Raw genomic sequence first — 25,266 nt, forward strand, 5'->3', positions numbered from 1 at the left:
CAAAAACTGACACTCATTCTTATGTTTAATAAATGTATCGTATAGTGTGTGTGTGGCAGGCTTACAATGATGGAAAAAAAAAAAACATTTGAGAGTGTGCTGACCCTGGTTCTAGAGGGGGTACGCAGCTGGAGGTTGAATGTTTGAAGGGGTACGGAACTATAACAATTTTGGGAACCAAAATGGGATTTCAATTACTTATTATTTTTGCTCTATTATACAATTAAAATAGGCCTCCATTGTGATTGGACCCAATATACATATTTTATAAGTAATTGACCATGTTATATCTGAGAGGGCAGTTGCAGCTAACTCTCTGCATGTTCTCTTTCAAATTGGCAAAAGTAAGGACAACAAAAACATTTCACAAGGTAGCATTGAATTTTAATACTGACAGACTGTATTCAGCAAAGTCGTACATTTTGTGTTTGGCAGAGTATACGAGTGACTTGTTGGTGAGCTGTCTACAAGCGACGCTTGTTGTTACATCATCGACTTATGCGTGTGTAAAGGTCAACAATAAACAGCTGTATATGTTTTGTTTTGGCAATAATATTAAAACGGAAACAACAAATAAGGCAAATAAGGTACATTGTTAAATTATAAAAGGCTTGCCACAATTTCAAGCATAAAATGTACCTATGAAATACAGTAGTAATTTTAGTATTCAATACAGTAGTACAGTAGTAAAACTAACACAAGGGTGGCCAACTGTTCCTGGATAACCCGTGTGTGCAGTCTTTATTACTTAAAACTCCTTGAATCAGGTGTGCTGGGCTGGAATGAAACCCTGCACACACTGCTGCTACTTCCGGAGCAAAGTTGGACATCCTTGGTCTCTAACATGATCCTGGCCTTATTGACACATCAGTATTCACTCCAATCATATTGCATATTACTGGCAATTAGCCTTCCTGTCTCAGCTGTGTAGCCTTTGAATCAGTCGATTCCGACGGACACACCAACACCTGTGTGCTAACATTCACAGATCTTTCCCAAACATGGATAGGCTAAACAAATATCCTATACAGGTCCAGTACCATAATAGAGTAACTATACATCAGCCTGGTTAAGACTGTGTTAACAAAAAAAAGGCAATGGCTGGAGCTAAGTCAGGGTTTGATCCTGTATACGACCAAGGAACTTACAGCATTTTTATGGGCTGATATAAGGGCTTATCATTCCACAACAATAACAGTCCCAAAAGGTACATTTTTTTCTTTTTTTTCTCTTCAGGACATTGTCAGTCCTTTGACTGCTGTTGTTTGTTGGTAGAGAACAGTAGATCACAGTATGCAGTGCTGGTTGAGTCAGAGTCATCTTCTCATTGATGCAGAAGGGGTGATCTTCAGTTGTGTGTCAGTAAAGGTTGAATGGATGAGATTAGTGTTCATGCTGAATGCCAACGTGTGAGACGGAGGTGTGTGTGTCAGGGCGATCTAGCACTCCAGCTTCAGAGTAAAATCCATATATCAAACAAAAATGTGTATCTTTCCAAAAGTTATGGTCAGAAATGAAAACAAATAGTTTTGGGTGTAGGGGTACGTGCGTGTCAAAGAGAATTCCAGTTATCCAGGTTGCAACAGTTCCCAATCCTCCCCAGGTTGATAGCTTGCTACACTATCAACAAGGGAGAAGAGACAATCTAACAATAATGATGACCCTATCATGACATTGTGACCTTATCACCACCTCTACTCCCCAGCCCTGCTCCCCACAGGACCACTCTTGAACTTGACCACCATGACAGTGATGTTGTCTGGGCAGCCGCGGTAAAAGGACTGCAGCACAATGCTCTTGGCACCGTAGTGCGGCTCGTCCAGGCGCTCGCGCACAAAGCGCACCGCCTCCTCGTTGCTGAAGGCGTCCCACAGGCCGTCCGACGCCAGGATCATGAACTCGGGCTGCAGCTTGTCTAGGTCAAAGGTCAACACGTCAGGATCCGGGATGACCACGTTGAGGTTCTTCAGGGGGTAGTCGCCCAGCGATCGAGACATGGCCAGGATGCCCTGGACTCGCCATGAACCGTTGAAGCTTATGAAGCCCCCTGGTGGTGAAGGAATGGAAGTGCAATGTAATTGAATTAAACTACCTGTAACTTTATTATTCCACACTGAGACATTGGTCATTCATTGTGTACACAGAAAACAACACAGAAAAAAGTGCAGACTGAGCATAGAAATGTCTGTATCCTAGTCAAAGTACACAATATCTATATATCTATAAATATTATATTTACCATATCCAGTGGCGTAAAGTACTTAAGTAGTACTTTCAAGTATTTTTACTTAAGTAGTTTTTCTGGGTATCTGTGCTTTACTTTACAGATTTTTTTTTCAACTTTTACTTCACTACATTCCTAAAATGATGTATTTTTTACTCCATACATTTTCCCTGACAACCCAAAGTACTTGTTACATTTTGAATGCTGAGCAGAAAAGGAAAATCGTGAAATTCCCACACTTATCAAGAGAACACATGGTGTTCTACTGCCTACTGCCTATGTTCTGGCGGAATCACTAAAAACAAATGCATAGTTTGTAAATGATGTCTGAAAATGCTGACACCTGCTTTGGTTAATATAAGGAATTTGAAATGATTTATACTTTTACTTTGATACTTAGGTATATTTTAGGAATTCAATCCACTTGTGAAACTTACGTATATTTAAAACCAAATACTTTTAGACTTTTACTCAAGTAGTATTTTACTGAGTAACTTTCACTTTTACTTGAGTAATTTTCTATTACACTTTTACTCAAGTATGACAATTGGGTACTTTTTCCACCACTGACCAAATCCAGCACAGGATATATTAGTGCTTCCTATCATTTGTCAGAGCTAATAACCCTAGCAAGGCTGCCGGCCCAGACGGCATCTCTAGCCATGTCCTCAGGACATGCGCAGAACAGCTGGCTGGTGTGTTTACGGACATATTCAATCTATCCCTATCCCAGTCTGCTGTCCCCACTTGCTTCAAGATGTCCACCATTGTTCCTGTACCCAAGAAGGCAACTGAACTAAATCACTATCTCCCTGTAGCACTCACTTCTGTCATCATGAAGTGCTTTGAGAGGCTAGTCAAGGATCATATCACCTCCACCTTACCTGTCACCTTAGACCCACTTCGATTTGCTTACCGCCCCAATAGATCGACAGACGATGCAATCGCCATCGCACTGCATACTGCCCTATCCCATCTGGAGAAGAGGAATACCTATGTAAGAATGCTGTTCATTGACTAGAGCTCAGCATTCAACACCATAGTACCCTCCAAGCTCATCATTAAGCTGGACTTCCTGGCGGGCCACCCCCAGGTGTTGAAGGTAGAAACAACACCTCCACTTTGCCGATCCTCAACACAGGGGCCCCACAAGGGTGCGTGCTCAGCCCCCTCCTGTACTCCCTGTTCACCCATGACTGCATGGCCACTTATGCCTCCAACTCAATCATCAAGTTTGCAGAAGACACAACAGTAGTAGACCTGATTACCAACAATGACGAGACAGCGTACAGGGAGGAGGTGAGAGCCCTGGGAGAGTGGTGCCAGGAAAATAACCTCTCACTCAATGTCAACAAAATGAAGGAGCTGATCGTGGACTTCAGGAAACAGCTGAGGGAGCACCCCCCCCTATCCAGATTGACGGGACCGCAGTGAAGGTGGAAAGCTTCAAGCTCCTCGGCGTACACATCACTGACGATCTGATCTGAAATGGTCCTCCCACACAGACAGTGTGGTGAAGAAGGTGCAACAGCGCCTCTTCAACCTCAGGAGGCTGAAGAAATGTTAGGGGCTTGGCCTCTAAAACCCCCACAAACTTTTACGGATGCAAAATTGAGAGCATCCTGTCGGGCTGTATCACCACTTGGTACAGCAACTGCACTGCCCACAACCACAGGGCTCTCCAGAGGTTGGTGCGGTCTGCCCAACGCATCACCGAGGGTAAACTACCTACTCTCCAGGACACCTACAGCACCCAATGTCACGGGGAGGCCATCATCAAGGACATCAACAACCCGAGCCACGGCCTGTTCACCCCACTATCATCCAGAAGGTGAGGTCAGTACCTGTGCATCAAAGCTGGGACCGAGAGACTGAAAAACTGCTTCTATCTCAAGGCCATCAGACAGTTAAATAACCATCACTTGCCGGCTTCTGCCTGGTTACGCAACACTGCACCTTAGAGGCTGCTGCCCTATGTACATAGAAATGGAATCACTGGTCACTTTAATAATGTTTACATACTGCTTTAGTTTTCTCATATGTATATACTGTTTTCTATTCTACTGCATTTTAGTCAATGCCACTGCGACATTGCTCGATCTAATATTTGTATTTCTTAATTCCATTATTTGACTTTTAGATTTGTGTGTATTGTTGTGAATTGTTAGATACTGCTGCACTGTTGGAGCTAGGAACACAAGCATTTTGCTACACCCACAATAACATCTAAATATGTGTATGTGACCAACACAATTTGATTTGATTTGATAAGACATCACTGTTTGCATTTCCAAAGAGGGTCAACAGGTGGCGACTCAAGGCTGCAATTCTTAGTCTCTCCATTTGACACTGATTCATCCTAGTGATTCATCCTAGCATGCCATTGTGATCTGCTGAAATGTGGGAAACATTTTATGAGGATAATTATACACTGCCTGCCACAGCCAAGGAAATGTATGTGTGTTTTGTTTCTGTGACAGTTTGTTTCCTGGACAGTTTGAAGGCCCAATGCGGCAGATTTTTATTATCAATATGAAATCCTTTCTGGGTAAAAATTAAGTACATTCCATTAAAATGGTCAAAAAGAAAGAAAAATAGCTTTTTAGCAAAACACTATTTCTGAAACAAGAATTTTGTTAGGACTGTCTGGGAGTGGTCTGACTTGGGAGGGGAAAAGTAGATGTTATTGGCAGAGAGGTTTGGAAACACAGAACAAAACATCATTTTGACAGCACGGGACCTTTAAGCCTGGTGCTGGACTGAGAAGCATTTTCAATTGAGATTTTTTTCCATTCAAAATGCTTTTTTGTTCCGTTCTAAAACAGCCCTGTGAAATTTAGCGTGACTTAACTCTGTAGTTACAGTTTAGCTTGGTTAGACACAAACGTCTCCACAACGTCCCCATAACGTTGTGGTCCTTTTGATCCATGCAGCGCTCCGCTCACCTGCCCTCTTGATCCTCTTGCGCTCTTTGAGCTGGTAGGGCTTGTGGTCATGTGACAGGGCCACCGCATTCCCATCCTTGTCACACAGCACGCCCCGCGAGTCCCCAACGTTGGCCACCGTTAGCTCCCGGTCTGATAGCAGGGCCACCAGACATGTAGTGCCTAAGAGTGAGAGAAATTGTTTATTTTTGAAAGGGACATTACATTCCAAAACCATAGTTAGATCTATACAACCGATGGCCTGGGACGTGGCTCTATTTTGATATTAGACTACTGTGAAGTAATGAAAACATTTGACGAACTTAATTTTTTTGTATGTCATATCCCTTTAAGTTTACTTGAATACATTTTTCACCTGTGTTTCTCATTCTCAGAATACAATATGTGTATCCTAGTCTACTAATCAAGCGCAATACTGAACGCCATAGTGTATTTACACTGAGTGTACAAAACATTAAGAACACCTGCTCTTTCCATGACACAGACTGACCAGGTGAATCCAGGTGAAAGCTCTGATCCCTTATTGATGTCACTTGTTAAATCCACTTCAAATCAGTGTAGAATGAAGGGGAGTAGACAGGTTAAAAGGGGATTTTTAAGCTTTGAGACAATTAAGACATGGATTGTGTCTGCGCGCCATTCAGAGAGTGAATGGGCAAGACAGTAGGTGCCAGGCGCACCGCTTGGAGTGTGTCAAGAACTGCAACGCTGCTGGGTTTTTCAGTTTCCCGTGTGTATCAAGAATGGTCCACCACCCAAAAGGACATCCAGCCAACTTGACAAGACTGTGGGAAGCATTGGAGTCAACATGGGCCAGCTTCCCTGTGGAATGCTTTCGATACCTTTTAGAGTCCATGCCCTGATGAATTGAGGCTGTTCTGAGGGCAAAGGAGGGGTGCAACTCAATATTAGGAAATTGTTCCCAATGTTTTGTACACTCAGTGTATATCATAACAATGAAAGCATCCGAGTAACGGGAGTGAATGCTATTCCTGGCCCTAATAACTTATCTGACAAAGGTTTATCTTTTCATTCTGCCCATGTCCTCCACTTCCATTGGAATTGATTTATAAGGTACTGTTTCCAGTACAGGCATCTAATCCATTTCTCAGGGCTGACAATAAATCTCCCAGGGCAACAAAGGGATGCGACACCGACTTTATGTCTTGACCTTCAAAAGCTCTTCTACATGGAGACATTTCACCGTCGACCATAACAAATAATACTACATTTGAGGTGTACGGCTTTTCTTCTTCATAGACAAAATCTGCAAAACATATATAAAAGTGCTTTACATTTATAAAAAAGTGTTCCTTGTCTTTCTGTTTTCTCTAAGCAGAACGTCATTAGGATGTTTTACAACCTGGGTTATGTTCAATAGGTGGAAAACAGAGTGAAACAGGGAGGCACTACCTTAACTTGTCCAATAAGAACACATATGTTCGTTTCCTACTGAAGATAACTATCTGACCTACTGTCTTATCCCCTCCCCCATTGTTGCCACCTTTTTAATGTGTGACACCTGGGCTCGTATTCACAAAACGTCTCAGAGTAGGAGTGCTGATCTAGGATCAGGTTCCCCTTGTACATGTAATCTTATTAATTATTGGCAAAACAGTCCCTCACCTGCTTCGTCATGATTGGCGGAGAGCTTGTCCACCATGTCTCGGTCCACAGCCAGGATGCGCTGCTCCAGGATGCTGTGGTAGGAGAGAACGCCCTCCCTCTTCTCCCTGTCATAGGACAGCAGCTGCTGCCTCAGAGACTCTGGCAAGTGGGCCTTCACAAAGTCAGCTGCAGCCTGAGAGAGAGAAGGGAGGAGAGAGAGAGAATTTCCCTTATTTGGTTGAATTTCAGTTATTTGACTGGTCGACATTCCAACGATTTGTTGATACAACACCGTGCCATGTACAGAATGTTAGCTTTTTTTCTTATAGCCAAATTCATCCAGACTCAACTTTATGTTTGAAAGACGTACATGATTATTATCTATACTCAGCAGTGTTCTGAGTAAATTAATGGTAGCCTTGAGACAGAGTGTCTATGTGCCCATCTTTTACAAGAGCACAGACAGGAGATTTTATTTTATACTTAACCTTTATTTAACTAGGCAAGTCAACGGCGGCCAAACCCTAATCCGTACATCGCTGGGACAATTGTGCGCCTCCCTATGGGACTCCCAATCACGGCTGGTTGTGATACAACCTGGAATCGAACCAGGGTCTGTAGTGACACATCTAGCACCGAGATGCAGAGCCTTAGACCGCTGCGCCACTCGGGAGGTAGCTGCCAAGGTAAACAAAGTATCAGATGTTTAGTTTCAAAATGTCCATTTATATCATGGTTCAATTTAAATTGATAGTCAAAACAAGTTCTTCAAATTGAAATACATTGAAATGGACTTGACCCCAAAATACAAGTTGAAAACACTTTTTATACACACCAAAGGCACGACATGACACTTAAAGATACCCATGCTTTCTAGGAGCTACCAGAAATATTCATAAAGACTAGAGGGAGCCTATTCATTATTTACAGTAAGACCCAGTAAGAGCATATCTAAACAAAAAGCTATACATAGCACAGGACCATAGAAGTTATATTTGACCAAGCACATTTTTTATATACAGTGTAGAAATGGTTTCAATGTATATGGCAGTATGTCTACACATAATTAATGTGTTTACATAAAGCACTGAGTGAATGGAGGCTATTTGTAAGATATTTTAATATGCACGCCCAAACGCACACTTGATTGAGTTGCTAATTTCAATGAATCATGCCTGGCTGTTCAGGAATTAGTTGTGTAAGGGATAATCAACGAGAGGCTATGCGTTCTATGGAAAATAATGAACGACGTGGAAGGTGTGTTCCACGACGCGCTAGCAGAGTGGAACTGACTTTCCACGGAGTTGCATTATTTTCCAGAGAACGCATAGAGCGCCAGTTCATTATCATTTTTATACCATGGCTATAATGTAACACATTTGCCGGTAGAAATGTGTTCAACATCCACTGAAGTAGCTAGCAAGTTTACTAGATAGCTACAGTCGTTGCCGTGGTAGCCAAACAACCAGACTTGCTAGTTTAGCTAACCAAAACATCCGTCCTTGCTTGTCATTATGAAAATCGAATTCAACAATGCCAATAATGTTTTCAATTCGACTTTTGCTTTCAAAAGCAGCTCAAGGGCCTCCCGGGTGGCGCAGTGGTTAAGGGCGCTGTGGCGGGCTGGGATTTTTACCTTGTCAGCTCAGGGATTCGATCCAGCAACCTTTCCGGTTACAAGCCCAACGCTCCTATCCGCCAAAGCTACCTTACTCCAGTAAGCACAGTGAATCCTCTTTGTTTCACTACAAGTAAAAATGTGATATTAGTTGGATTGACATTAAGAGGATGGTATTCAGTATCTTAGTGGTTATTTTTTTGTCTGGGAGGTGAAAGAGAAAATGAAGGATGGTTCAACAGGTGTTCTGTGCTTAATTATTCAACAACCTCTCTTCATCGCCATTCCTCCCTCCTTCCTGCTCTCTTTTTTCAAGCCCTTTCCTTATTTCCCATGCCCCCTACTTTCTCCTCAGATCATGTTCACTGAACACTAATGCAGCAGCTAGACGTTCAGAAATATTTCAGTAGAGAACCGTTCAAAACTCTCTCAAACTTGAGGCTCCAGCGCTCATGTCGTTTGCATATTCATTACACTTTGCAATCAACAGTTGTGTTTTCATCAGTCCTGTAATCAAGGCATCCAATTAACCGAGGCAGATGATATATTACCGAACAAACTCATTTCACCCATAGTGATAATTGTAGGAGCAGATTCATTTGAGAGAGGAGGGGGTGGGGGTGTAATGATGAAGTGAAATGGTATAAATAAATGATCAAAACAACCAACTCTTCATTAGTCTCTCTCTCTCTCTCTCTAAGTGTACAAAGGGAGCATTGAATAGTGAACAGTGAATGTAGTTGCCCATCCAAGAGCCCAAACGACTGAGCCATGTAAAAGTCAATGCAGTCTTCATGGCTGTAGACTCAATTTTATTTGGTAATAACCTTTCAGAGAGAAGTTCCCCCGTAAACTCAACTGTCAGTTTGAACCAAAATAAAATTAAGAATATTAACTTGTAATGGCCTTGTTAGTTAAAAGTGTCTGGCCTGAGATTGGAAGGTTGAGAGTTCGAGCTCCGGCTGTATCATTCTAAAGTTTAAAAAAATGGGACCCAATGAGTCTCTGCTAGGCACTCAGCATTGAGGAGAGAGATTGGAGGTAAGGTCCTGTGATAGACTGGCATCCTGTCCAGGGGGGTGAACTTGTACATCAAGTTGTCTCACATTAGAGAAACAGGAGATAGGCTCCTGGTACTTTATTGACCTTTGACCTTTTTGGTCAAAATAAGGACTGCTAAATGATTGAAAAAAGAAAGAGTTGAGAATATGCAACATATTTGCAGTTTAAGGACACACTGCTCAGTTAGGAACAGGCTTTTCTATACACAGATATTTGTTTTGGAGACATTTCTCTCCATTTGATATTGGGGGACAAGCAAACATTTATATTTACCAACTTGCAGAAAATTATTTGGAGAAAAGCCCTTGAACACAAACACCTCCTGCAACTGGAAGGCGGAGGAGTGGAAGATTTTTCTTCATTCCGGAGACTTGGGTAACTTATGGGTCGTACTGAAAAGGTGAACATTTAGCCGTCTGAGTCTGTTGGGTTTGGTGCATGCAAACATACACATGCTTTCTCAAACTAACACACCTCCTTTGTTACTCTCACCATATGCTTGCCAAAAGAGCTCAGCTCCGGATAACTTAATTCAACACACGGCCCCTTCTGACAAAAAAGTTCCACAACACATTCCTATATGCATATTCTTATAACTCATTCCCTCAGTGGTCTATAATCTACTGCGTGTGCTTCTCTTGGACGTGTCTCTGGCACTAGTAAGGATGTTGTGCAACCTTCTCTTAATTGAAGATGGCGCCCGGAAGAAATGGCAGCCATGTTACTAACCAATTGTGCTATTATGTGTTTTTTTTGCGTTATTTGTAACTTATTTTGTACATAATGTTTCTGCCACCGTATCTTATGGCAAAACAAACTTCTGGATATCAGGACAATGATCATTCACCTCGGATTAGACAAAGATTGTTTTTGTCACCAAGCAGGACGCCCAGGATGTACTTCAGACACCCGACAAGGCCAAAATCCCTGTCATTGGCAGGAGAAAGAGACGCCTGTATAGAGGACACGGCGCTGGGTGCCTCGTAAGGATCCGCCGACGGCGAGTGGGAAATCAGCCCTTACCATCAATATTACTTGCCAATGTACATTCATAGGACAATACATTAGACGAGGTACGATCACGAATATCCTACCAACGGGACATCAAAAACTGTATCTTATGTTTCACCGAATCGTGGCTGAATTACGACATAGAAAACATTCCGCTAGCGGGATATAAGCTGTACCGGCTAGCAAGAACAGCACACTCCGGTAAGATGGGGGGGTCTGTGTATATTTCTAAACAACAGCTGGTGCACAAATTCTAAGGAAGTCTCTAGATTTTGCTCGCCTGAAGTAGAGTAGCTGATAATAAGCTGTAGACCACACTATTTTCCAAGAGAGTTTTCATCTATTTTTTCCAGAGGCTGTGTATTTACCACCACAGACGGACGCTGGCACTAAGACCACACTAAGTCAGCTGTATAAGGAAATAAGCAAACAGGAACCACTCCCCCAGAGGTGGCGCTCCTTCTGGCCGGGGAAGTTAATGCAGGGGAACTTAAATCAGTTTTACCTAATTTCTATCAGCATGTTAAATGCACAACCAGAGGGAAAAAAAATAGAGATCACCTTCACTCCATGCACAGAGATGCGTAGAAAGCTCTCCCTTGCCCTCCATTCGGCAAATCTGACCATAATTATATCCCCTTGATTCCTGCTTTCAAGCAAAAAATGAAAGCAGGAAGCACCAGTGACTCGGTCTATAAAAAAGTGGTCAGATGAAGCAGATGCTAAACTACAGGACTGTTTTGCTAGCACAGACTGGAATATGTTTCAGGATTCTTTCGATGGCATTGAGGAGTACAGTGAGGGGGAAAAGTATTTGATCCCCTGCTGATTTTGTACGTTTGCCCACTGACAAAGAAATTATCAGTCTATAGTTTTAATTGTAGGTTTATTTGAATAGTGAGAGACAGAATAACAACAAAAAAATCCAGAAAAAGCGCATGTCAAAAATTTTATAAATTGATTTGCATTTTAATGAAGGAAATAAGTATTTGACCCCTCTGCAAAACATGACTTAGTACTTGGTAGCAAAACCCTTGTTGGCAATCACAGAGGTCAGACGTTTCTTGTAGTTGGCCACCAGGTTTGCACACAACTCAGAAGGGATTTTGTCCCACTTCTCTTTGCAGATCTTTGCAAGTCATTAAGGTTTTGAGGCTGACGTTTGGCAACTCGAACCTTCAGCTCCCTCCACAGATTTTCTATGGGATTAAGGTCTGGAGACTGGCTAGGCCACTCCAGGACCTTAATGTGCTTCTTCTTGAGCCACTCCTTTGTTGCCTTGGCCGTGTGTTTTGGGTCATTGTCATGCTGGAATACCCATCCACGACCAATTGTCAATGCACTGGCTGAGGGAAGGAGGTTCTCACCCAAGATTTGACGGTACATGGCCCCGTCCATTGTCCCTTTGATGCGGTGAAGTTGTCCTGTCCCCTTTGCAGGAAAACACTCCCAAAGCATAATGTTTCCACCTCCATGTTTGACGGTGTGGATGGTGTTCTTGGGGTCATAGGCAGCATTCCTCCTCCTCCAAACACGGTGAGTTGAGTTGATGCCAAAGAGCTCAATTTTGGTCTCATCTGACCACAACACTTTCACCCAGTTGTCCTCTGAATCATTCAGATGTTCATTGGCAAACTTCAGACGGGCATGTATATGTGCTTTCTTGAGCAGGGGGGACCTTGCGGGCGCTGCAGGATTTCAGTCCTTCACAGCGTAGTGTGTTACCAATTGTTTTCTTGGTGACTATGGTCCCAGCTGCCTTGAGATCATTGACAAGATCCTCCCGTGTAGTTCTGGGCTGATTCCTCACCGTTCTCATGATCATTGCAACTCCACAAGGTGAGATCTTGCATGGAGCCCCAGGCCTAGGGAGACTGACAGTTCTTTTGTGTTTCTTCCATTTGCGAATAATCGCACCAACTGTTGTCACCTTCTCACCAAGCTGCTTGGTGATGGTCTTGTAGCCCACCCCGGATGTGGCAGGGCCTGCAAACTATTACAGACTAAAAAGGGAAGCACAGCTGCAAGCTGCCCAGTGACACAAGCCTACCAGACAAGCTAAATCACTTCTATGCTCGCTTCGAGGCAAGCAACACTGAGGCATGCATATGAGAGCATCAGCTGTTCCGGACGACTATGTGATCACGCTCCCCGTAGCCGACGTGAGTAAGATCTTTAAACATGTCAACATTCACAAGGCCGCTGGGCCAGGTGGATTACCAGGACATGTGCTCCGGGCATGTGCTGTCCAACTGGCAGGTGTCTTTACTGACATTTTCAACATGTCCTTGATTTGAGTCTGTAATACCAACATGCTTCAAGCAGACCACCATAGTCCCTGTGCCCAAGAGCACTAAGGTAACCTGCCTAAATGACTACAGACCCATAATACTCACGTCCGTATCCATGAAGTCCTCTGTAAGGCTTGTAATGGCTCACATTAACACCATTATCCCAGAAACCCTAGACCCACTCCAATTTGCATACCGCCTAAACAGGTCCACAGATGATGCAATCTCTATTGCACTTCACACTGCCCTTTCCCACCTGGACAAAAGGAACACCTACGTGGGAATGCTATTCATTGATTACAGCTCAGCGTTCAACACCATAGTGCTCTCAAAGCTCATCACTAAGCTCAGGATCCTGGGACTAAACAACTCCCTCTGCAACTGAATCCTGGACTTCCTGACGGGCCTCCCCCAGGTGGTGAGGGTAGGTAGCAACACATTTTCCACGCTGATCCTCAACACTGGAGCCCCTCAGGGGTGCGTGCTCAGTCCCCTCCTGTACTCCCTGTTCACCGACGACTGCATGGCCAGGCACGACTCCAACACCATCATTAAGTTTGCAGACGACACAACCGTGGTATGCCTGATCACTGACAGTGACGAGACAGCCTATAGGGAGGTCGTCAGAGACCTGGCTGGGTGGTGCCAGAATAACAACCTATCCCTCAACGTAATCAAGACAAAGTCGATGATTGTGGACTACAGGAAAAGGAGGCCCGAGCACGCCCCCATTCTCATTTACGTGGCTGTAGTGGAGCAGGTTGAGAGCTTCAAGTTCCTTGGTGTCCCCATCACCAACAAACTAGAATGGTCCAAACACACCAAGACAGTCGTGAAGAGGGCACGACAAGAACAATTTCCCCTCAGGAGACTGAAAAGATTTGGCATGGGTCCTCAGATCCTCAAAAGGTTCTACAGCTGCAACAATGAGAGCATCCTGACTGGTTGCATCACTGCCTGGTACGGCAACTGCTCAGCCTCCGACCACAAGGCACCACAGAGGGTAGTGCATACGGCCCAGTACATCACTGGGGCTAAACTGCCTGCCATCCAGGACCTCTACACCAGGCGGTGTCAGAGGACGGCCCTAAAAATGGTCAAAGACCCCAACCACCCCAGTCATAGACTGTTCTCTCTGCTACCGCATGGCAAGCGGTACCGGAGCACCAAGTCTAGGGCCAAAAGGCCAAAAAGCTTTTACCCCCAAGCCATAAGACTCCTGAGCAGGTAATCAAATGGCTACCCGGACTATTTGCAACTCCTTGGTCCTGCTGTTGACAGCCAGGTTTATTGCCTACGTGGCCAGCCTGTGAACAGTGTACCTACTGTAAAGGGGACCTGCCTCATGTAGACATTGACAAATCTCTCCTGTGGTAATCTGGGCTCAACTCCTTGGTCCTGCTGCAGGACCACTCTGCCCAGCTACTGACAGCCATGTTTATTGTCTATGTGGCCAGCCTGGGCACAGTGTACCTAAGCATTGGGTCAACAGAGCCGCCTTCCACTCTCAGATGCTGGTGCACCAAGCTCCAGCCTCTAAAATGGTGAAAGAACTACGGTTCGGTTTGTTCGCTTCATGTCACCAGAGTATCCGAAGAAAGAGGCAGGTGAATGTTTGGTACGGGAGTTGGCCAGGTCCTTTTTGTGACAGAGAGACAGGCGAGACACAAAGAGTTCCACTCCAAATGTAAAAGATGGATGGGAACTACCAAGAGACTTCTGCCAACAGATTGTGGTGGAAATTCAACACAAGGGACACCTGAAGCCGATCTTAAAATGAATCACTTTTTATTATCAGCAAGCTGGAGAGGTTACAACAAACTCTGCACAGCCTACAGGTCTATCAGAAGCTCTGTTGGGGCGGTCCCAGCTGCTGTCTTATATACAGCTATACACAGACAAGTTATATTTGCATGATTTAGCATAACTAATTCATCACTACCGGTGGCTCGCACATGTGACTGGCCAATACCTAACGAGGTTCTCTCTCTCTCCAAGTTGAGACCTTGAAACTGAGACACCTCGGTTGTTCCCATAGCAATATTCTGGTCGACTGCCAAGCTGAGAATCAGTGATAGTGAGGATGCCTCCATAAGCGATCAGTCAGTCACCTGCACGAACCCATCTAATGAGTGATTATGAAGTAGCATTGATTTGATACATACAACAAAACATTTCCCTCACATGATCAAGGAGGCCTAAATCACGTTCACCAACTACCAGCAGGTCACAGGCATGGAGGGTCATTTCACAGCCATCTAGGGGAACCTGGCGCCTTTATGGTTACAGCGTGGCGTCTTTCCATGTTTCCACCTAACTGTCTCTAGTAAGCCAAACCAGGCAGGGAAGTTGGAGTCGGTACATTGACACACTGATGCAAATCAATGAACATGGTGTGTATACAATGAACCACGTTGTCTGCTTTTGATAGCATCAGAGGTGCATGGCGATCGTCGGTTCATTATTTATTTATTTTATATTGGGACAGATTTAACATTTGCAGTTCTGGAATTTGTTATGTGTTAAGTTTGTGCGCGCGTGTGTGTGTGTGTGTGTGTGTGTGTGTGTGTGTGTGTGTGGACTCTGATTTGTGTGTTTCTGGCAAAAATCCCACTGAGAACAAGGTCAAAGTAACCCAGCCTGCAGAGTAATAGCTAATGCATGTCACTCTGTCACCATGACCACAGAAAACACACAAACACACACACACACAGCAGGGGTGGTAATTGGCCCACAGAGGGATGGGGGACCGGACAGGAATAGGCAGAAAGGTCCAGATAGATATGTAAACAGCCCGCCCAATCAGACTCCATCCAGCCTTCACGACACAACATCAACAACAACAACTCTATTCAAAGCCTTAAGGCCCTTATATTAACAGGATCTTGCCAACCTATTTAGATAAGGAATAGCATGACTGACATAGTACTACTAATGGTTGAAAGCTGATGTAGGTTGAACTGGCTTTCGTTTTCAGTGTACATATAAGACTGGTAATACAACACACACACACACACACAAAAAAAACATTTTAACATAAGAAAAAGCCAATAACATAGAGAACACAGTAAAATCTGCCTGAAGATGATGCCAACAGTTTGTGGACTAAATTATTAGGCTGCAGGAGATGAGCATTACCATAAGATAAAAAGTAGAGAGGATTAACGACTACCACATGAATCTCAAAATGGCAGAGTTGAATACCTCTCTTCTGTAGTCAATATAAGGTCTAATGTGGGTCTCATCTTACAATACATGCATGGTGGACAAACTCCTAAGAAGTAAATGGCCTAGATAGAACATACTTTTTTCCCATCAACATAAATCCTTTAGTATTTCCATTTGCGAAGATAGACACAGTCACCATACTTAATGAGTAAACTAAAGTGGCATTTGTGACTTCTAAAATGCACGTGTAATAGTTTGTGTAATAGCCGCTCCCTATCCCAGTCTGCTGTCCCCACATGCTTCAAGATGGCCACCATTGTTCCTGTACCCATGAAGGAAAAGATAACTGAACTAAATCACTATCTCCCTGTAGCACTCACTTCTGTCATCATGAAGTGCTTTGAGAGACTAGTCAAGGATCATATCACCTCCACCTTACCTGCCACCCTAGACCCACTTCAGTTTGCATACCGCCCTAACGTGTCCACAGACGACGCAATCGCCATCACACTGCCCCATCTATCTCATCTGGACAAGAGGAATAGATATGTAAGAATGCTGTTTATTGACTATAGTTCAGCATTCAACACCATAGTACCCTCAAAGCTCATCATTAAGCTTGAGGCCCTGGGTCTCAACCCCGCCCTGTGCAATTGGGTCCTGGACTTTGACGGGCCGCCCCCAGGTGGTGAAGACAGGAAACTACATCTCCACTTCACCGATCCTCAACACTGAGGCCCCACAAGGGTGTGTGCTCAGCCCCCTCCTGTACTCCCTGTTCCCACATGATTGCGTGGCCATGCATACCTCCAACTCATTCATCAAGTTTGCAGACAACACAACAGTAGTGGGCTTGATTATGACGAGACAGCCTACAGGGAGGAGGTGAGGGCACTTGGAGTGTGGTGTCAGGAAAACAACCTCTCACTCAAGGTCAACAAAACAAAGGAGATGATCGTGGACTTCAGGAAACAGCAGAGGGAGCACCCCCCTATCCACATCGACGGGACAGTAGTGGAGAAGGTGGAAAGTTAAGTTCTTCGGCGTACACATCACGGACAAACTGAAACGGTCCACCCACACAGACAGTGTGGTGAAGAAGGCGCAACAGCACCTCTTCTACCTCAGGAGGCTGAAGAAATTTGGCTTGTCACCTAAAACCCTCACAAACTTTTACAGATGCACAATTGAGGGCATCCTGTCATGCTGTATCACCGTCTGGTACGGCAACTGCACCGCCCACAACCGCAAGGCTCTCCAGAGGGTGGTGCGGTCTGCACAACGCATCACTGGGGGCAAACTACCTGCCCTCCAGGACACCTACAGCACCCGATGTCACAGGAAGGCCAAAAAGATCATCAAGGACAACAACCAACCGAGCAGCTGCCTGTTCACCCCGCTACCATCCAGAAGGCGAGGTCAGTACAGGTGCATCAAAGTTGGGACCGAGAGACTGAAAAATAGCTTCTATCTCAAAGCCATCAGACTGCTAAACAACCATCACTAACACAGCTGCTGCCTACATACAGACTCAAATCATTGGCCATTTTAATAAATGGATCACAAGTCACTTTAAATAATGCCACTTTGATAATGTTTACATATCTTACGTTACCCATCTCATATGTACACTACCGTTCAAAAGTTTGTGGTCACTTTGAAATACATGTATCACTAGCCACTTTAAACTATGCCACTTTGTTTACATACCCTACATTACTCATCTCATATGTATATACTGTACTCGATACCATCTACTGCATCTTGCCTATGCCGCTCTGTACCATCACTCATTCATATATATTTATGTACATATTCTTTATCCCTTTACACTTGTGTGTATAAGGTAGTAGTTTTGGAATTGTTAGTTAGATTACTCGTTGGTTATTACTGCATTGTCGGAACTAGAAGCACAAGCATTTCGCTACACTCGCATTAACATCTGCTAACCATGTGTATGTGACAAATACATTTGATTTGATTTGAAATGTTCTTGTTTGTGAAAGAAAAGCATTTTGGGGGCATTAAAATAACATCAAATTCATCAGAAATACAGTGTAGACATTGTTAATGTTGTAAATGGCAAACTTCCTCTAACTAGAATACAAAGAAGAGTGGGAGGCCCCGGTGCACAGTGGCGGAGCCAGAGGGGTGTCCGGGTGGCATTGGACACCCCTGACATCTGATTGGCCACCCAGGGTGCCACCCCAAAATGTAATTCGCTACTGGCAGTTTGATGCTGATTGACATCTCATTTCACCTCTTGTTGAAAGAAGCATGACGTTCGGCGGCGCATTTTTAAAATCGAGAATGAGGAAGAGAGAATATTAACGTTGGTTGCGAGATACAGAAGAAGAAGAAGAACATACAGAAGAAGAGAGAATATTTCCACAGCTCCACAAGCTCTTTTCGCGATTGGCAAAAGCATCATATTTGAAGTAAGTTAAGGTTTGGCATCAGGTTTATGTTTCCTGAACAACTTTGACGAAAGTTGAGTCGCTGTGTAAGTTAACGTTAGACCTTAGGCTCCATTAACAGACAGTTAATCAGATAAGAGAGATCAGTTAACAATTTAGCCTATCATTTTGTTTACATCTGTGCTAGTAATACACGCATATACAGTGCAGTGTCGTAAGTTACAGTTAGCTAATGTGGGGTAACTAGTAGGCTGCAGCTGTCAGTGTTCGGCAAGTTAACATTCAGCAACTTGAAATCCATTACCTCAGTTAGATTTTCGTACTTGAACTCAAAGCGAACAATTGTTACTATCAATCTGTTAACGTTACTCAAAAGACTACCACAATTTGCAGATAGCCTGTTTGCTATCGTAAAGGTGTAAGAAATTATAGCTAGCTAAGTTACTTACTGCAGAGTTGGGATAGCCATGATCTAACTAGTAACTTAAGGTACAGTTAAACAGTTTTAAGGTACAGTTATGATAATGGGGATTTGTAATTAAGATTGAGATTGGACTAGAATGTGGGTAATTGGATGCTTCGATGTAACCATATTTTTTGCATAGGGTCAAATAAACATGAAAATGAGGGAGAGATATCAGAGTTCTGTTTCTAAAGGACCCAATGGAAGGCCAGACCTATACTTTAAACTACACATTTTAGTTAGAAGCTGTTAGTATCTAATCTTGTGGATCCCTTAATTACACATTTCCATAGAGATATGACACATTATTTAACGTGTATTTCAGACATTACAAGATCCAGACAAGAGGGTGCTGTACCAGCCGTGTTTGAAAACATTTCCCAGAACTCAGCATGGTACTAGAAAAAGGGCTTTCAACAGCTCCTGGTATAAGGACAATTCATAGTTTGAATATTCTCTAAGTCAAGATTCGACTTACTGTTTCACCTGTAGGCATTTTTCTCTGCCCAATACACCTGAATCTGCCTTCACACACAGTCAGGGTTTTGTAACTGGGAAAAAGGCGCTGTTTAAAGATTCTGGGTTTAAGCACCATTCGAAGGCAGAGCATCATATCAATGCTATGTATGCTTGGAATCAGCAGAAAAAAGTGCTATTGACAGCAACTCGTCAATGTTAGATGTCATAAATGACCGGAAAAAGAAAGTGGAGGAAAACTGTACTTACTGTACTTACATTGCTCCTATTAACTGCCACTCAAAATATAGTGCAGAGAGGTCATCCAGAGTCTGATGACTCTCACGACAAGGATCATTTTTTGGGGACAATATCTTAGAAGAAATGGCAAGCATGACCCATCTCATAGAGAAGAAGATGAATGCCTGTGGCAAGTCCACAAGTCACCAAATCCAGAAGGAAGTTGTTGAGGGCTGAGCTGAGATGGTACAAAGTGAAGTAATAAGATAAGTTTTAAAAAAAGGTGATGTTTTCAGTGTAATTGCAGATGAATCCAAAAGATTTAAAGAAAAAATGTCTTTAGTTGTGAGGTACTATTACAACGGGGCCGTCCACAAAAGATTTTTACACTTTCAGTCCGCTGAAAGCTTAGAAGCAGCAGGTCTCACAAAAATGATCATTGATTGCCTTGAAAAACATGGTCTGGACTGCAGAAATGATCTTGTGGGGCAAGACTATGACGGTGCATCCGTCACGAGCGAAAAGCATTCTGATGTGTCTGCAAGGATTAAAAACATTTGCATTTTATGTGCACTGTAATGCACATGGTTTGAATTTGGTTCTTGTCGATGCTGTAAAATCAGTGCCCGAGGCAGTTAACTTTTTTTACTCTCCTGCAGAAGCTTTATAAGTTTGTATCTGGCTCGTACGTTCATCTCAAGTGGCTTGCAGGTCAGAAAGAGACAGTCTCACAGCTGAGCTGCAGAGGCGTTTTTCAAAGAAGAATTGCGAGATAATGCAAGGGGTCCAGTCTCTCAACCCAAAGACTACAACATACTTGAATGAGGAGCTTCTGTTTCTTTAAATCTGACTAAAAGGTCTGAGCAGAGGAGCACAAACATGAGGTTCATCAAACCAAGCGGCTTCTTGATAGGAGAGAAATGTGGAAGCGAAAGACCGTCTACTCTCCTTGACTCTGTGTTTCTAGAACCTTATAAGGAGGTCTTCCATGAGCTATCTTGACTTTGTAAGATTTCTGTTGTTACACCAGTCAGCAGTGCTTCTTGCGAGAGAAGTGCAACACTGTGTACTACTCCCTTCACAGAACAGCGCAAACTGGCTCTAACCTGAATAGAAAGAGGAGTGGGAGGCCCCGGAGCACAACTGAGCAAGAGGACAAGTACATTTGAGTGTCTAGTTTGAGAAACAGACGCCTCACAAGTCCTCAACTGGCAGCTTCATTAAATAGTACCCGAAAAATTCCAGTCTCAACGTCAACAGTGAAGAGGCGACTCCGGGATGCTGACCTTCTAGGCAGAGTTGCAAAGAAAAAGCCATATCTCAGACTAGCCAATAAAAAGAAAAGATTAAGATGGGCAAAAGAACACAGACACTGGACAGAGATATGGCCTTTCTGTAATGTCTTTGAAATAGTGTGTAATTGTTTTGTAATAGCTTTGTAATAGTATATAATATCTTTGTAATAGTGTGTAATAGCTTTGTAATAGCGTGTAATAGTGTCTGTGCGAAAGAGAATCCCGCCTCCAGGCTCACTGAGGACACCGGAGTGGCAGATGGTTCACCAGACATGTGGTCTGGAGGCTCCTTTGGGAATTCACTGACCCTTGACAGAAAAAGGGGGGAAAAAGGTTCACACCCATGTGTGTGACACACAAAGCCTCAAAGGCAGCCTCTCTGTACGCATACGCAATTCAACTCCCATGTATTTGTGCTGATGACATCACAAGAAAAACAAAAAAGGTGCACAACAGGGGTGATCCTAGTTCCATCAAAAGGTACTGGTAGGCTGCACACACAGGGCCTACTAAACACTGAATAGGCCAGTGGAAACTGTATGACCAATTGCATTGCAGAGGATTCAGATGCCGCCTACTCAACTTCACTCCTATTCTGGTCATGGTTAGCATGTCCCCAGACTATTCTCTGTTTGAAGTGATTTTAGTTTGATGTATCCTGAAAGCTGGGAACATGTTTTGTTTGGACCTCTCTCACTCCAAATCCAAATGAGAACGCTTTAATGACCATAGATATCTGTTTTATTTAGTCACTTTATTTTATCAGGGAGTCCTACTGAGACCAAGGTCTCTTTTACAGAGGAGCCCTGAATGACTTCAAATGGCAGAAAGTACACACGTCAAAATGTGAATACAAAATGCAAGCAGAAAGAGAGGAAAAGACGGTCATAAAAAACAAACACATTCATCATTAATAAGGTCCTGAATTGCCCGAGAGGCACCAGAAAATCAAATGTAAGAACATTTTGAAGGTCGTTTCACAAATAAGATGCAAGAAAGGTAAAGAGTTAACCATCCCTGAGACCAGGTATGGTAACTCGAATGTCTAAAGTTTAGTAAAGATGATCGGCACAGTGGGACTTTTAATAAAAGGGCTTTATAAATGAAAACGTAGCAATATATCAACCTGTGCGTGACATAAAAGATGGAAAACCAACTTTCTGGTAGAGAATGCAGTGATGAGTAACTAAAACTGTTGCCTGTAATAAAGCGCAGTGCGTTACGACAAACTGCATCTAACGGCTTTAATGAAGTGGCTGCTGGGCTCATATTGATGATGTCGCCATAGTCTGGGACCAATAGGAACGTCGACTGAATGATCTGCTTTCTACTATTTTGTGAAAGGCAGGACCTATTAATTTAGAAAAGTAACATTTTTATTCTCAGCTTTTTAACTACAATACACAGTATATACAAAAGTATGTGGACACCAAATACGTGGATTTGGCTATTTCAGCCACATCCGTTGCTGACAGGTGTATAAAATCGAGCGCACCGCCATGCAATCTCCATAGACAAACATTGGCAGTAGAATGGCCTTACTGAAGAGTTCAGTGACTTTCAACGTGGCACCGTCATAGGATGTCACCTTTCCAACAAGTCAGTTCATCACATTTCTGTCCTGCTAGAGCTGCCCTGGTCAACTGTAAGTGCTGTTGTTGTGAAGTGGAAACATCTAGGAGAAACAACGGCTCACTGTGTGGTTGGCCACACAACCTCACAGAACGGGACCGGCGAGTGATGAAGCGCATACAAATTATCTGTCAGCACAAGAACTGTTAGTCAGGAGCTTCATGAAATCGGTTTCCATGCCTGAGCAGCCGCACACAATCACCATGTGCAATGCCAAGTGTCAGCTGGAGTGGTGTAAAGCTCGCTACCATTGGACTGGAGCAGTGGAAACGCGTTCTCTGGAGTGATGAATCGCTCACCATCTGGCAGTCCGACGGACTAATCTGGGTTTGGTGAATGCCAGGAGAACACTACCTGTCCCAATACATAATGCCAACTGTAAAGGTTGGTGGAGGAGGAATAATGGTCTGCTGCTGTTTTCAATGGTTCGGGCTAGGCCCCTTAGTTCCAGTGAAGGGAAATCGTAACGCTACAGCATACAATGACATTCTAGAGGATTCTGTGCTTCCAACTTTGTGGTAACAGTTTTGGGAAGACCCTTTTTTTGCATCTTAAGCAAGGCATCTAGCCCATCACAGATAGTAAATTGTTGAAATGAAAACAAAGATTCACTAGAAGCTGACTGGTTAACCGTCGAGTCAGCTAGAGGCTGGCAGAGGGAAGAGCAGTCGAATGACTGACCAGGGTCAATTAAACCACCGTTTCGCTCAAATAAAAAGCCTGCCGAGATAAAATGATGATTAAAAGCATCACTTATCCCATTCTTGCTGAGGCAGGGAAGAAGAGGAATGTGTACGCTTCAGTGCCTTTACTGTTTTCCAAATTTTTGAAGGATCACCAGCAGAGTCAAAGATAGCGCTTAAAAAGTAGCTTGATTTAGCTTTATTAATTGAGTACATCTGTTTCTCAATTGTCTGAAAGAGTGCCAGTTAACTTGATTTGGCCCAGGCCTGATTTCTCATTTGAATACGCTCAGATAGCTCAGAAGAAATCCAAGGGTTAGATCTATATTTCACTCTGAATTGTTTACAATGGGCATGTTTATCTGCCAGAGGAATACATATGGGGGATACATTTTGTAGAACCAACCCATGGTCAGGAATACAGGAGAAAGTGGCTAAATCAGAGTAGTACATGTCATGTCTCCCTCACCCTTGAGGGGATTATTTTTTTTAAATGTGTCTTCTTAATTAAACAGAGTATTTTGCGGTTAATTAAACGGAGTATTTTGAGGTTTCTTATCTCTAATACATACTATGGCACAATGACCACTGAGATCATATGCAAATACTCCACTGGACAAATATTTATGGAAGTTAGTATGAATTAAATAAATCAATGAGGAATTAACAGGGTTTTTCACGTTTAGCCATGTTGGTTTTGAGATCAATTGAGATCGAATAAAATCAATGCATATACTCTTAAATTGATTTGAGGGCGCGGATTGCCAATCTAGATTAAAATTCCCATTCCCTAAAATGGCCAACTCCGAGGAAAATGATGATAATGATGCTGACCGTTCAGGCCTATTTTAGGCTGTGTTTTTGAAAGACACCCACACCTTTGATACATACCTCACCACCGTGACCGTCAAATATCCCGAATATAGACGGATGACTCTTGTTGGTGATGTCCGTGAGCACCTCGAAGCGGTCCTCCATGTGGTCACGCCGCCCCTGAATGGAGTACACAGCTACATTGTTATTTTTGAACTCCCAGGTTTTGGAGAACTCCGCGTCTAGGACGCTCAGGCCCCCCAACCTGTCGTTCTGCATTATCTCCGCCACTTTCCCCTTCACCATCTTCACCGCATCCCGGCTAGACTTGACGATGGTCTTCACCTCGTCCGTGTGGAAGAAGTAACTCCATAAGGCCAAGCTAATGCATAGCAGAAACAATGTCTCTGGCCTCAGGAGGAAATAACGCATGATCCGACCCAAAAGAGACAACAGCGTCATTGTGTCTCCTATCATCACACGCAAGAAAACTACTGACTCTCGCTCCCCTCGTGCAATTCACTCCATTATATCCGTTCAATGGGACAATAAAAAACGTCCACCATATAAATGGCTGATGTCAGAACTGCTATAAATATATCTAATTGGATTTAAATGGTCAATGTATTCCCAGGATTTACTCAGCCGAATATAGCCACAATGAAGTGAAGAGCGAAGGAGAATCTAGGCCCGCTGTCTTGAAATATACACGCGAGACTGTCCTCTTGGCTCTCGGAAGGACAGCTGCTGCAAGAGGATCTGCCGACAAAAAAACCCGTTATGAAGCCGCTTTCGTCTGTAGCCCATTGCAGGCTTCGCGAATAACGGGCGAAGACCCAGCGGAATGTGAGGAGTTGTCACCGGGGGCGACGTAGGGGTTTGGTGGTCTCTTTTTGCCTTTACCCCGTTTCTCGTGTGGGAAATGCTCCTATTCAGCTTCTACTCATCCGCATCAACAACACCCCCCCTTCCCCCCCTCCCTCAGTTTTCAACTCTAGTCTGGGATGACAGCGTGCGCAGCTGCGGCAGAACGTCCTGATGGATCATCACAACACTTGCAGCAAGTGAGGGAATAGCCTTATTATTCATTATTTCTTAAATATAGCTTTCATTTTATTCCAGTAGGCTTATTTAGTTTTCTTGAGGAATATGACACATTTCAGTCCGGTCTGCTTACTAAAATGTAATTAACTGTAGAGTTGTATTATCATTAAATGTTTTTATTGAAATCTTAGGGCTATTCAACTTATTACACTTGGGTATCAGGTGTGTTGGTGTTGGGATGCACATTGGTGGCTGTCGGGGAAAGGCTTAGTGACCACTGAACACTAACCTTAAAC

General features: G+C 43.5%; 1 protein-coding gene across 3 annotated transcripts; it reads right to left on the bottom strand.

Moving 5' to 3' along the window:
- Window positions 1-367: 367 nt before the first annotated feature.
- Window positions 368-24,901, bottom strand: LOC112260338 (protein phosphatase 1L). Of its 3 annotated transcripts, XM_042328631.1 has the most exons (5): window positions 8,414-8,522; window positions 7,266-7,455; window positions 6,796-6,970; window positions 5,170-5,331; window positions 368-2,047 (listed from the first exon to the last, which is right to left on the bottom strand). In XM_042328631.1, the coding sequence occupies exons 3-5, from the start codon at window positions 6,830-6,832 to the stop codon at window positions 1,695-1,697; spliced, it is 552 nt and encodes a 183-aa protein (XP_042184565.1). In that variant the 5' UTR covers window positions 6,833-6,970; window positions 7,266-7,455; window positions 8,414-8,522; the 3' UTR covers window positions 368-1,694. The 3 variants fall into 3 exon arrangements, with proteins under 3 accessions (XP_042184565.1, XP_024291136.1, XP_024291137.1); XM_024435368.2 differs by lacking the exons at window positions 7,266-7,455; window positions 8,414-8,522 and adding an exon at window positions 24,005-24,901; XM_024435369.2 differs by lacking the exon at window positions 8,414-8,522 and having other exon boundaries at window positions 7,266-8,081.
- Window positions 24,902-25,266: the final 365 nt, after the last annotated feature.

The sequence above is a fragment of the Oncorhynchus tshawytscha genome, linkage group LG10, assembly GCF_018296145.1.
Source record: "Oncorhynchus tshawytscha isolate Ot180627B linkage group LG10, Otsh_v2.0, whole genome shotgun sequence".
In the NCBI taxonomy this organism is placed as follows: domain Eukaryota; kingdom Metazoa; phylum Chordata; class Actinopteri; order Salmoniformes; family Salmonidae; genus Oncorhynchus; species Oncorhynchus tshawytscha.

Bases quoted from the DNA above. Each gene is read 5' to 3' on its own strand.
- LOC112260338 (XM_024435368.2), bottom strand. From the start codon at position 24,403: ATGATAGGAGACACAATGACGCTGTTGTCTCTTTTGGGTCGGATCATG. The intron at 6,971-24,004 runs GTATGTATCAAA...TCTCTCTCTCAG, and splicing joins TTGACGGTCACGGTGGTGAG to GCTGCAGCTGACTTTGTGAA. The intron at 5,332-6,795 runs GTGAGGGACTGT...TCTCACTCTTAG, and splicing joins CGCCAATCATGACGAAGCAG to GCACTACATGTCTGGTGGCC.